The 13,379-nt window shown below is 34.7% G+C and overlaps 3 protein-coding genes across 4 annotated transcripts in view; 2 read left to right on the top strand and 1 right to left on the bottom strand.

Moving 5' to 3' along the window:
* Window positions 1-2,783: 2,783 nt before the first annotated feature.
* The window catches only part of LOC113073589 (multivesicular body subunit 12B-like), a 29,989-nt gene continuing 19,393 nt past the window's right edge, over window positions 2,784-13,379 (top strand). The window contains exon 1 of one of the 2 annotated variants that reach the window (XM_026246412.1): window positions 2,784-3,008. Coding sequence is in view for 1 of the 2 variants with exons in the window: in XM_026246405.1 (XP_026102190.1) it covers window positions 3,183-3,230 (48 nt within the window). In the remaining variant the exon portion in view is untranslated. Of the gene's footprint in view, window positions 3,009-3,182; window positions 3,231-13,379 lie in introns of those variants that run through there. The other variant, XM_026246405.1, reaches the window with a different exon arrangement.
* Window positions 3,383-6,125, top strand: LOC113073559 (uncharacterized). Its single transcript, XM_026246395.1, has 2 exons — window positions 3,383-3,867; window positions 4,380-6,125. The coding sequence occupies exons 1-2, from the start codon at window positions 3,535-3,537 to the stop codon at window positions 5,673-5,675; spliced, it is 1,629 nt and encodes a 542-aa protein (XP_026102180.1). The 5' UTR covers window positions 3,383-3,534; the 3' UTR covers window positions 5,676-6,125.
* On the bottom strand, window positions 6,309-8,824 carry LOC113073575 (uncharacterized). The gene is made up of 2 exons (XM_026246396.1): window positions 8,647-8,824; window positions 6,309-8,144 (listed from the first exon to the last, which is right to left on the bottom strand). Exon 2 carries the CDS (start codon window positions 7,941-7,943, stop codon window positions 6,759-6,761), a length of 1,185 nt encoding a protein of 394 aa, XP_026102181.1. The 5' UTR covers window positions 7,944-8,144; window positions 8,647-8,824; the 3' UTR covers window positions 6,309-6,758.

Raw genomic sequence — 13,379 nt, 5'->3', positions numbered from 1 at the left:
AAAACATTTTATTCTTTCTCTATTTATTTACTAATGTCCCTTATGGGATGTGTTCTTCAAACGGTGGATGTACGTACAGTAGATAATCTATGAATAGCAGACAGGCTGTCATTGCTTCTCTTATAGCTCAGTTCACAGACACATGATGAGTTTGGTCCAGGTGTTTAATAAGACATGAGATAACATCAGGAGACAGTGAGTGCACCAATGCCTCCCTCCTGTGGTCAAACAGCAGTATGACAAGAGCCAAAGACAGATCTGAGCACACTTTCTTTCCCAGGCATTTTGGAAGGTCAAGTTTAGTTTAAACTGTTCATTTTCAATCCTTACATATCTTCATACGTAGCTAATAACTCTTAATGCAACCTAGAAATGATGTACAATGCACTTTTTGAACAGGTTAACTAGAAGTGATTTACTCACACTCACATTCTTCCAAACCTTTATGCAATTATATATCTTTTTTTTATACAATTAGAGTTGTAAAATATTAATTATTCATTTAATGATCAGTGTTGTTATTGAAGCTAAAACTAGTAAAAACATTTTCAGAAACTGAACAAAAATGTAAATATAAGTGTTAAAAAACTTCAATTACATTTTTATTGAAAATATTGTCTTGCAAATTAATAAATCAAGTTTAAGTCGCAGTACTAGAATTACTAAAACTAAAATTGGAAATAAAAATAAATGAAAGTTAAATAGAAATAGAACAAATAAAAAACTAAACTAATGAATAATATTAGATATTAAATATAATATAAATAACATTATAAAACTAAATAAAAATAATAACTAAGTTAAAACTACAACTATGTCAAGAGTAACAAAATAACTAAAATCTAAACTAAAATAAAAAAATAACATTTAAATTCATATAAATAATGAAAAATAAAAGCTAAATTAAAACTGATAAAATAACAAGAGTAACAATATTACTAACATTTAAAGTAAAATTTTAATGAAAACTAAAAATAAATATAAGAATTAAAAATATAAAATATATATTGTGTAATATTAATAATACTGAAATATCACTGGAGCATTACAGAAATTTACTAAAAAACAATATTACTAATACCTAAAATTAAAATAAACTAAATTAAAGCTAAAAGGAAAAATTTAAATTTAAATGAAAACTGAAAAACTAAAATCTAATTACAAAATAATAAAATAATACTGAAATAACACTGGAATGCTACAGAGAACATTGCTCTTAATTTTTAATTTGTAAAAAAAAAACAAAAAAACATATATATTTAATATATAGACATCCAGACATAAGAAGGCCTTTTACAGCAACAATGCTGATCAACAATGCTGAACATCTGAAAGTATAAATTTCTGGTAATCATTTTGCCATTTATCTAACACCACCCATCTGTTATGTGACTTAATACAATAATTCATAATTTGGGGGAGCCCTCCACTCTCTCACTATCTGATGGCTTTGCTAATGTAATTAAAGTGAGATGATCACGTCTGCATGGCACTCCAGATGGCATCGCTCAGAACGCTTGTAGATCGTGGCCAGTGCTGACAGGGCATTTATGTATTCGGCTAACAAATATCCAACATGAGTTGATGTATTCTCAATCTTCACATCAAATTTAAGAAGACAAATTATGCTTTGCATGCATGCAAATTACAATCTCCATACATTTATATTGATTAAACCTTAATATAATGGGGAAAAAATGGTGCAATCATTCACAATCTACATTTACTGCTAAAGCTTTGGGCTCTGTTTACCTGGTAATCCTGCTTAAGAATGAACTGTGGGCTTCATTACAGCAATCTCATTAATTATCTGTGAGATCTGGGGCATCAGAGATCAGAGCTTTCACTGTTTGTCCTCACTCTCTGTCTATGAGATTTTCTCTGAGAGCCTCCATCAGTGTTGCTGCAAAACACAATCACAATCTCTCTTTCACACTCAAACACGCCGACTTATTATAACAGGGTTTTAACTGTGCAGTGCAGATCATCTTTGATAAAAGAGCAAAATATAAAAATATTACCAAAATATTACCAAAATACTATTATAAATTACCAAATGTTTAATATGAGCAGCTTTTGGGCAGTTGCTCATATTAAAACAACAACATTTATATTCAATGGCACAATCATACTGCAACTACAGATTTTGTCATGCATAAAGACACAATTTGTAATGTAAAAAAAAAATATATATATATATATATATATATATATATATATATATATATATATATATATATATATATATATATATATATATATATATATATTAAATGTTAGCCTGAATGCACTGTAAGTCGCTTTGGATAAAAGCATTTGCTAAATGCATAAATTTAATTTTCTTTTAATTTTACGTAAAATATTATCTGAAAAATATCAGATGTATTATTTATTTATTATATTACATGTATATTATAATATTATATTATTATTTACATGTTATTTGTGTAATGCGTTTATTATTTGTGGAAATCTGATTTAGTTTATTTGTTAATTTTAAGCATGTTATTTATTTATTTATCTCAGAATAATATTTGTATTAATATTTTAATAATATTTATTTTTGCACAATTTTCTCAAAACGTTTTTTTTACTTCCATATAGATCAAATAAAGGATCATAATATCAATCATCTGATTTATCACGACTGTACTATAGCTATAATCACCAGAATTCTTTAACTGAGGCCTGCTAAGATTAAATAGATTTTTAAACATGAAATGAATCAGCATGCATTGGCTTACCCTTTTAATTCTTGCATATTAAAGTATCCCCCCACCCCCTCAACCACCGCCTCGGTTTCAGTCACTGAGATAGCAGTTGCTGGGGACCCCTAAACCACTTTGGCAAATTAAGGAAAAATGTGTCGTTTAAAATGGATTAACTCACTAACGGGGATGTCAACAGTCCAGTCGTGAGCGGCTACGACAGACAGAAGAGGAACCAGTGGCGTATATCTTTCCGAACAGCAGCGTCTGTCTCTATCTGTGTGAAGTGTATTTGTTTGGGTAAGAGAGACGTCGATTAGCACTAGCACTGTTAGCTTCGCTGCTGCTATTGACTGCCGCTGCCGAGCTTTCGCGCTCTTCCCGCCGCATTCCCTCTCCCTCCGCCCCGCTGCGCTCTCACGCGCTGCCGAGGCTCCTGCGGCCTTCCTATACGCCTGCTGCTAGCGCTGGGTCATGAAAAGCTGCTTTTGTCCGAAAAGGAAGGACGCAGTGCATTTTACAGTTAAGTCAATGTGTGGGGTTTAATGGTTAAAATGTTACTTTTGCACAGATGTCGAGAAGAATAAGTAATACTGAGGAGAATTGGCTTAGTTTGTTGGCTCGGCTAGGCTAAGTAGTGTAGAATCCACTGTCTATGGTAGAATCTCTATAGAGCTTGGCAACCGACGTCACTGCGCAGTGCATTCTGGGATGTAAACAATAGGGCGCCGCCATACTGTGAGGCCACCACACAAGCCGGTAACCAAAGAAACCATACACAATAGCGCAGTACATATATATATATACAATGTAAGTATATATAAGAATGCTTAAAACTAGTTTAAAACAAGGTGGATTGTACAGAGACAAACTCCTACCGGACGCCAAGAAGCGCTATATTGAAAAAATCAACTTTATTGGAAATGTCGATCCTTATGAAGTCCCAACAGACCAGTGGATCCGCGACCCTGACGCCTTACCTCCCATCACGTTTCCTGATATTTTTACGTATTTTGTTTGTGGTGTCAGTGCTTATACTGCTGAGCAATTTCGTAACTATAAGTCTCTGGAAGCCCACGTTCAGTTTACTAATGGTTGGGTACATGACCTGGAGAGTTTTAAGCCTGTCAGCGGTGAAAACACTGTCGTCCGAACGAAGGTAAGTTACCAGCTTTCTTTGAGCATTTTTCTATTACAGTGTTGTTGTTGTTTTTTTGCGTACAATGTAGTTTATGTGTCATTTGTACAGCGCAAACTTGTATAACGATAAAAAATAATAAATATAGCCTTAAACAACAGACAAAGTGTAACGTTAGCGAAGTTTGAAGGAGCTAGCGGCTGCTGCTTGTACATGCGAATACACACAAACACAGGGTTCAGTCAGTCTCTCTCTCTCTCTCTCTCTCTCTCTCTCTCTCTCTCTCAAATAGCTTTATTGACATGGCGAAATAAATATTTACATTGCCAAAGCATTAATAACCCTATACAATATATACAACAACAAAAAAATATATAACTAAAGACATACATGAAAATAAACAGCAATAAAATCCTCTATTCTTTCTATCTCACACACACACAGTTGCAAAAGCAAACATAGAAGGTTTACGTAGAAAATACATAAACATTACAATATTCATTACAGTATTAACTTTTTTTGTCTCTGTTAAGGTCATGCACTCTCAGCGACTGAATGAACCACCTTTAAAGCCATGGGTGATCATCAGCAACAGTGGGAAGGTGGAGTGTGCACACTGCACGTGTATGGCAGGAGTAGCGGAGACATGTACCCATGTAGGGGCTCTGTTATTTAAAGTTGAGGCTACTTTTCGGATTCGTGGGAAAAAAACTGTCACAGATGTACCGGCATACTGGGTTTTGCCCAGCAATTTGAGCAAGATTACAGCTGAAGTGGGATACAAAATTGACTACACCTCATCTGCTAGGCAAAAAAAAATGCTTGACCAGCGCATAACTGCACCCTCCACTGCGCCAGGCATAAGGAGTCGTGCCAAAAAAAGAAAAATTCCCCAAGCTAAACTTGATGAATTGTCACCCCTGCTTGACACACTGCTGCAGCATAGCAAGGCTGTTGGTTTGTCAGGGATGAATAAGTATTACACAATGTACACAGACACCGTACAGCCCTCTGCAGTGCCCGAATGCCTTGCCACATCTCTGTGTGACAAAATAATAGATTCAAATTCCCTTTCAGCTCTTCATCTAAATTGTGAGAAATACAGAGATGCTGCAAATGTGACTGATGAGCAGGCATCATCTATTGAGATGTGCACAAGACAACAGCATCAATCTTCTGCTTGGTATGCAAGTCGGACTGGAAGAATTACTGCCTCAAACATGCATGCAGTCTTTGCCACCAGTATAGAAAAGCCAGCCCTGACTGTTATTAAAAAGGTGTGCAACCCACAACACACAGTGTCAACTGTACAAACCAGATGGGGTATAGAGCATGAGATGGATGCTCAAAAGACCTACCTTCACACCAGAGCCCCACATCACACTAACCTAAAAGTCGAAAAGTGTGGTTTTATAATTAACCCCAGGTTTCCTGAAGTTGGAGCCTCTCCTGATGGACTTACAATGTGCGATTGCTGTGGGAAAGGCTGCCTTGAAGTTAAGTGTCCCTTCAAATATAGATCAAGCACCATCCAACAGGCCTTAGAAACAAAGGACAAAAACTTCTGTCTTGAGTTGTCCTATGAAAAGCTTCAGCTTAAGAAAACACACAGTTATTACACACAGATGCAGACGCAAATCTTTGTCACTGGATCCAACCACTGTGACCTTGCTGTTTGGACTCTGAAGGACTTTGTAGTCGTACGGGTCTTTCCGGACCAGGAATTCTGGGATCTACGTCTACAGAAAGCACAAAAATTCTTTGAGAAAGTTTGCCTTCCAGAGCTTATAGCAAAATATTACTCAAAGAATACACCAAAGGTACTATAAGCTCACTTGCACAGCCAATGTAGTCTGGGTTTTACACTGTATATATTTATATATGAAATTTGTTCTCAACATGATTGCACTATATAATATATATATATTTGCCGTTTCTGAAGATGTTTACAGAGACATGTTTACATTTATCGCTGGAAAAATTAATCAGTTTGTTCTCAACATGATTGCACTGTATACGAGATATGTGTTAAGTTTGTTCTCAACATGATTGCACTGTATACGAGATATGTGTTAAGTTTGTTCTCAACATGATTGCACTGTATACGAGATATGTGTTAAGTTTGTTCTCAACATGATTGCACTGTATACGAGATATGTGTTAAGTTTGTTCTCAACATGATTGCACTGTATACGAGATATGTGTTAAGTTTGTTCTCAACATGATTGCACTGCATACGAGATATGTGTTAAGTTTGTTCTCAACATGATTGCACTGTATACGAGATATGTGTTAAGTTTGTTCTCAACATGATTGCACTATATAATAGATATATATATATATATATATATATATATATATATATATATATATATATTTGCCAATTCTGAAGATGTTTACAGACATGTTTACATTTATCGCTGGAAAAATTAATCAGTTTGTTCTCAACATGATTGCACTGTATACAAGATATATATGAAGTTTGTTCTCAACATGATTGCACTGTATATGATATAAGTTTGATCTCAACATGATTGCACTTTATATAATAGATATATATTTGCAGTTTCTGAAGATGTTTACATTTATTGCTGAAAAAATTCAAGTTGTTTTTGTACTTGCAAATTTCATTTTTATTAAACCAGTTTATTTCTAAAATTCATATTGCGTCATCTGTTTTTAATAGTAGAATTTAAGTATACACATGTCATCAAAACTAATATATGTCTACAACAGTAATATACATATTTACAACATTAGAATTAAACACTTTTAACATGCAAATTTTTCTAGAAATTCTTATTGTGTCATCTGTTTTCAATAGAACTATTTAAGTATACAAACATGTCATCAAAATGAATATATGTCTACAACAGTAATATACATATTTACAACATTACAATGAAACCGTTTTAACATGCACATCTTTCATTTTCATCTGGTTTCGCAACCACACTGGGACACATGTTAAGAAGTATACAGCAAACATTCACTATCTTGTCAAGAAGTGTCATCTCCTCCCCCTCACATGGCAGTAACAAACTAATTGGTATTCTCTTATGTAACATTGTGTACTTGTTGCGCAAACTGCCAATCACCCTTTCAACGTGAATCCTCAGGTGTGCTATTGCACGTGTATTTTCCACATCCTTAGCGTCAAGTTGACATCTTCCTTTAGTGAACGCAGGAACTTTGACCTCTGCACACATCATCCCCACACTATCCTTGATATCAAAGCCCCGATCAGCTAGCACTAAGTCACCAGGTAACAGTTTGTTGAGAAGGCCACAGTTCTCAGTTATGTGCTTGTCAGAGGCACGCCCACCCCATCCCTTGGAAATAAATGATATGGCACCTTGTGGTGTAATACCAATGAGGTATTTCATGGTGTGTGTACCTTTGTAATGAGAAAAGGCCTGTGCCCGTGCCTTTAGATTTGATGGCCTTTCTGTGCGTATTTCAAAGCAGTCGACTATAATAGCAACACGTTTCCCAAAAGCTTCCAAAAATTGATGCGGCATTGTAGCTTGTAAGCAATGCCTCTCTGGCCAGCACACCAATGGATTAAGCCGTGCATTTAAAACATCTATGGTGTCAGTAAAGGCAGTAGAAAGAGTATTACGTGACACATGGAAGAGATGGGCAAGGTGCTGTACAGGAAGATCAAGCCTCAGACGTATGAGTGTCAACAAAAGCATTTGAAAGGATGACAACTTTTTGGTAACTGGCAGGAAAGCCTTAACAGTGGTGAACAAAGACAATAAAATTGCAAAGCATGGAATTCCTGTGTAGTACCTGACCTTATTTGTGTCACCCTTTAAGAAGTCCTCATCCATCTTTCTCTTGTTCAGCTCACACCTAAGCTCCCTGTTCTCCTGCAACAGACGGTTAACTTCTGCACTGTTGCGCTCACAGAACTGACATTCTCTTCTTTGTCTCTTAACTGGCATGTCAACTTCTGCCTGGTTTTCACCTTCCTCATCCTCATCCTCTGCGGCTTTCACATCTGCCCATTCTCCACACTCATCTTCTACAGCTCCCACCTGCAGCATCTGCTGCCACTTCTGCCTCTGCCTGGTCACCACCTTCCTTTTCATGTGCTGATCCCACCGGTTCTGCAGTGGTTTCTCTCTGCATTTGGGATTCACCGTCGTTTCCTGCTACTGGCACGGTCATTTGTTGTCGTTGTAATCGACGAGAATACCGGTCTGACTCGGTAGCACGCACTTCAGAGTGTCCCAGGTGCAGTGTTGGAGCCCAGTCAGGATTTGACTCATCCATTTCATAAGATGGTTTCCCTTTAAGAAAACAAGACATCAATAAATAAATAAATACAAAAAAAAAAAAACTACTGCAGTGAAACAACTTTTTAAACAACATAGAAAAAACATTTTTAAGATGCATATTAAATCAATCACACCTTATTTAACAAAATCATAATATGAAATTAAAATAGGAATGTCTTAAAAAACACAAACATGTGTTGTCCTTAATGTCAGCCCTGTAAAAAATGTCATATTCATTTATTTTAACTGTGTAAAGGTGGTGGTATATACACACCATTATGTGTTTTTAAAATATCTTATGTTAAAGTAGTTTCACAGCTATATAAGTGCCTGGTAGTTATTCTGGACTTTTCATTTACTACATTTCACCTAAACATTGTTTATATTTCTCATAGAAATTATAATACCATGTTGGATAAAAAGTGTCTTCCATACCACTCAATGCTCAGATTAAAGAATAAGATCTATTTTTCTGCAAGATATTTAGAAGTGTCTCTAATTCTTTGACACTCACCTGAATAAAAATGTCTGGAACACACTTTTAACGATCTTGGGATGCTTGAAAAGTTGATGTCTTTTCGTCTTACGGCTGAAATCCACGACAGCCGGCGTCTTTTTGTAACATCCGACACATAGCTTCCTTGATTCTTCCTCCAGACAGGAAAGCTAAAGAAAGATAATGCGTTGTCTAATTTTGTACCTTGTCGGTCGTGTGAACGGACACTGCAACCGACCACACAGCATGTTCGCCCCATAACTTAAAAATTAATGGAAAAATATATAATTTATATATTAGCGGACCCCTGGCCTGACAGATTTGCGGAACGGCGACGGCCTCACAATATGGCGGCGCTACCCATAAGCCACCGCGACGCTAGAGGCGTTACGTCACGCTGCCAAGCTCTATGGAGTCTCCTAGCAACCTGCCGGTGGGAGTGGAGGCCAATGAAGTGGTTGATAAGCTTGCTAAACAAGCTCTTAAACATACAGAAATAGATATTCATGTGACTCTGAGCAAAAATGAAGTTAAAGGGAAAATAAAAGAATTCATGAATAACAAATGGCAAGAGGAATGGAACTGTGATAACAAGGGCAGGTTTATGTATAATATTCAACAGAAAGTAAATGGAAATGGAAGAAGTGTTTTTAAGAACAGGAAAGAAGATACAATTATCTCACGCATTCGAATAGGACATACCAGATTAAATCATTCATTGTTTAAAATAGGAAAACATGAATCAGGTAAATGTATTTATTGTAATCAGCCTGAAACTATAGAACATGTATTAATGAAATGTAAAAAATATGAAAAAGAAAGGTTAAAGCTCATTAATGAAGTTAAAAACATGGGTGTTGAATCATTCAATATGATAAGTCTTTTGAACGAGAAAGCAGGACAAAGAAGAATATATGGTGTTATTATAAAATACATTAAAGAAATAGGAATAATTAACAGAATTTAATATACATATAGAAATTTTTTTTTTTTTTTTTTTTTTTTTTTTTTTTTTTTTTTTTTTTTTTTGTCATTTGTCTATCAGTGCTTCACACTCCAGTCCAGTCGGTGGCGGTAAATGCACCAAAAAGTTGGTTTGCCATCCGCCATAAAAAGTTAAAAGAAGAAGAAGAAGCAACCTGCCGGTTATGCTAACGGCTAAAATTGGGCTTCAGCCAAATGATAAAACGCGAATATTATTTATTCTTGTCATGGACTCAAGATAATATAACAACATCAGGATGGTTCAAATGAGCTGAGAATCGTTCAGCGGGGTGATAAATGTTGGGTAGTTAGTGTTATTCTGAAAAACTACTTTATGAAATAATACTGTCTTAACATAATGTAAACAAAAGCGGAAATAGTTCAAGATTATGGAGTACCGAGTATTATTATGGTAATTAATTGCATATTAATTTATTCAGAATTGCTTGAATGACCGTCTTAAAAAAAACACTTATTTAATCTGTTAATTAAATTTATTCAATGATTCATAGCGTTTATTGTCATATTCCCAGTGAGGAAAACCGTTTTCCCTGAGCAATGAAATTATTTATTTATCCATTTTCATATGCTGTATTAATTTTAAGCATGCACCATATTAGATTTATACATTTATCAGATTTGATATCCGATATTCAGATATTTTTCAATTCATTTTGGCTGATAGTCGATACTACAATATGTCCTTTTGTTTTCGAAACAAGACCAAGTCTCTCCTGTGCAAAAATTATAGACCAATTATTTTTAAATTTTGGTTCGGTTTTAGCAAAAACGTATTTGTAAGAACTAAAACATAATATTAATCTTATTTTATTTTATTTATTAGAGTACATTAAAAGGTTTGAAAATAACTATAATGAAATCAATCTCTCTGTTTTTTTTTGTTTGTTTGTTTTTTTTAAACCTTAACATTTTATTTGTGGATTTAACATTAACAGATGGTCTAAAGCAAAAGAGCTATAATAATAATAATAATAATAATAATAATCTTATATTGGTCCTTGTATTACATTTTTTATAATACATAAAAAGCATGTATACAGATTTATTCTTTAATATGTTAAATTATTTAATTTACAGGTATGTTTGTGATTTTTATTTATAAAGCTATAGCTTCTGACTGTTAAATCAAAACAGACTCGTGATTTTATCACATCAATTACTGCTCGATTTATACAGAAACACAACTATCCTAATATTATTTGTGTATTTATTGGCTGATTTCGATAGCTTTACAATAATGTTGTCCATCCCTAATTAATATTTTTCCAATTTCAGTTTTATTTTATTCTAAATTCAAAATTTTCTGGATTCAATGTGAATGGTTTAATTACATTTTAATTATCAAAATGTATCTTTATTACAATTTTCTACCATGATAGGGGTCTATAAAATGTTTTATCTTATTATTATTTTATCAGGAATTCTGTGTTGTGCATTTAATTTTTATGATATGTTATGATTTAATAATTTTTTTTTTTTTTTTGCAAAAATGGTGATAGTCAAATGAAGGCATAAAACATGACAAATTTGATTAATCTTTTAAAATCAAATGAAAATGAAACAATTACTTTTATTTTCCGGCAAACGAAGTGCTGCACAAGAGGGATATAATGTAACAGTTAACAGTGAGTAAGAAAAAAATGATGCCATTCATTCGCCCACAGACATGCAGAACATGTAGATTTTATATCTAAATTGTATTTTTAAGTTTTAATATGCATAGACACTAGTCAGTATCTCTTTGATTCAGTGTACATCATTACTTTTTAATGTAGAATCTAAAATTCCAAATTCTGTGACTTTCCGCATTATACAGTAAATTCAGTTTTTATGACTAGATTAAGATCATAAGCCCCTAAATTGAATTGACAGCATAAATGCAGTGGTGCTCCAGTTGAGTGAAGCATCTGTGAACTGGCCCCGACTTCTCTTACCCTGGCTCTGGGCCATCCTTATCATTGAGCCCTGAAATATCTTCCAGACAGTGTGTTGGCAGTGCCAGCATCTGTGCCAGTCTTCCTGGGAGATGAGTGATATGAAAGCAGTTCTACTCCTGATGCTCATGTTTCAGGAAGGATGCATGCATTCTTTATGATAATTGCTTTGGTGTGCATTTGTTTATTAAGATTCTGACCTAGCCATTTGAAAGACCAGTTTCCACCTGCATGAATTTTGTATCATTGTGATTCATCAGGTAGGCCTTTCCATTTAGCCTGTCATTTTCTTTTGATTTATCAGGTAGGTCTACACCATTCCTTTCAATCCAGTCAAAATGTTTTATTTGGACTGAGCTCAGTTTGATCAACTGTGGTGTTTTTTAATCAAGGCTTTTCAATCCGATTGAGACATCAGTTCAATTATAAACTGATTATTTCTGCATGTAGACATAGCTATTTTCACGTACATTGCATGGGCTTTACATAAAGACTTTGTATTCCGTTTGGCGTATCAGTCTGATTATAAACTGATTGTTAGGTTGCCTGTAATTGTAGACACTGTGCATTTCACTGCTGATTCTGGTTGTCCTAGGAAGCCTTGGCTATTAAACAGGTTTGGAGGCCTGATGTGCACACCAGTACAGCACAGCTTCCAAAACACCGTGCTGCTTTGCTGACCAGCATTGCTGACTGTATAAATCATATCATCATAAAGAAATGCTTCATATATCAGAATATCAATGTTTTATGAATGCATAACTGGCTCGATATAATAATAAATGGATGTTGGAAGCCTTCCACCATTTACCTCTTTCCTTTGCTGGATTCTGAAAACCCTCTTTCAGATCCAGACAATGATTCTAATTTAAGATTGAAATCGTTTGAAAAAGTAAAATTTAAAATTTAAAATTTCTATATGTGATATGCCTCCACAAGCTTTCATGGTTGTGGTGGTTGCCAAATTTCAAAAGTTTAAATCTGAGAATCAGAGCTTTTTACCTAAGCCCCTTTCACGCTGCACGTTGGTCTCGGAAAATTGCCGGATTACCTTTTGTGTGAACACAAACACGTCCTGGGATTGATTCTGGGATCGATTCCGGGTTGGGGACCTAGTAACATTGCCGTGTTTAGTCCCAGAATGAGCTCTGTGTGAACAAAAGGCAGAACTAATTAGAGCTGCACGATTAATCGTTAAAAGATCGCGATCTCGATTCAGACACCCTCTCGATCTCATTTCTAAAAGACAACGATTCCCAGAGTCTGTTAAACCTTTGACAAAGTCTTACCGGATCATTCAGATCCGTGCGCGCACTGCCGCTGACACAGAGAGAGCTCTTACCATGTTTGGTTAAGAAACATCTTCACAAACAGTCTTTTCAACTACACAGTATTATATCTGTCTTACAGTCATTTATATTATCACAGAAATACTGGGATAAAGTTTATAGTTTAAATATAAACATTGATGTCTATATGGCAGCGATCAAAATATAACAAATCCCCTTTTGAAAGTACTGCGCTTTAAATAACGTTTGTGTCGATTGCATTGTTTCACCAATAGGTGGCGACAAGTGTCTTAATTTATTTGTCAATGAATTAATTTTTCATTCAAGAGAATCGTTCAAAAACGCTGATTCATCCAGAAATGAAACAAGTGTAGTAGGTTTATGAGTGAGTCGTTGAATCAGTGATCTAAACAACTTTTTCATCATTTTAATATTAAAAAAACTGGGGTTTTAAATATATTATATATACACTACCAGTCAAAAGTTTTTGAACCATAAGATGTGTAATGTTTTTTTAAAGTCT

The sequence above is a fragment of the Carassius auratus genome, chromosome 5 (genome assembly GCF_003368295.1).
Source record: "Carassius auratus strain Wakin chromosome 5, ASM336829v1, whole genome shotgun sequence".
Taxonomy (NCBI): Eukaryota; Metazoa; Chordata; class Actinopteri; order Cypriniformes; family Cyprinidae; genus Carassius; species Carassius auratus.
Note: the sequence above shows the minus strand (reverse complement) of the source record. Positions and strands in the feature narration are given on the sequence as shown.

Excerpts from the sequence above, each read along its gene's own strand:
- LOC113073559 (XM_026246395.1), top strand. The coding sequence starts at position 3,535 with ATGCTTAAAACTAGTTTAAAACAAGGTGGATTGTACAGAGACAAACTC. Across the intron at positions 3,868-4,379 it reads ACACTGTCGTCCGAACGAAG|GTCATGCACTCTCAGCGACT; the intron begins GTAAGTTACCAG and ends GTCTCTGTTAAG.
- LOC113073575 (XM_026246396.1), bottom strand. The coding sequence starts at position 7,943 with ATGAAAAGGAAGGTGGTGACCAGGCAGAGGCAGAAGTGGCAGCAGATG.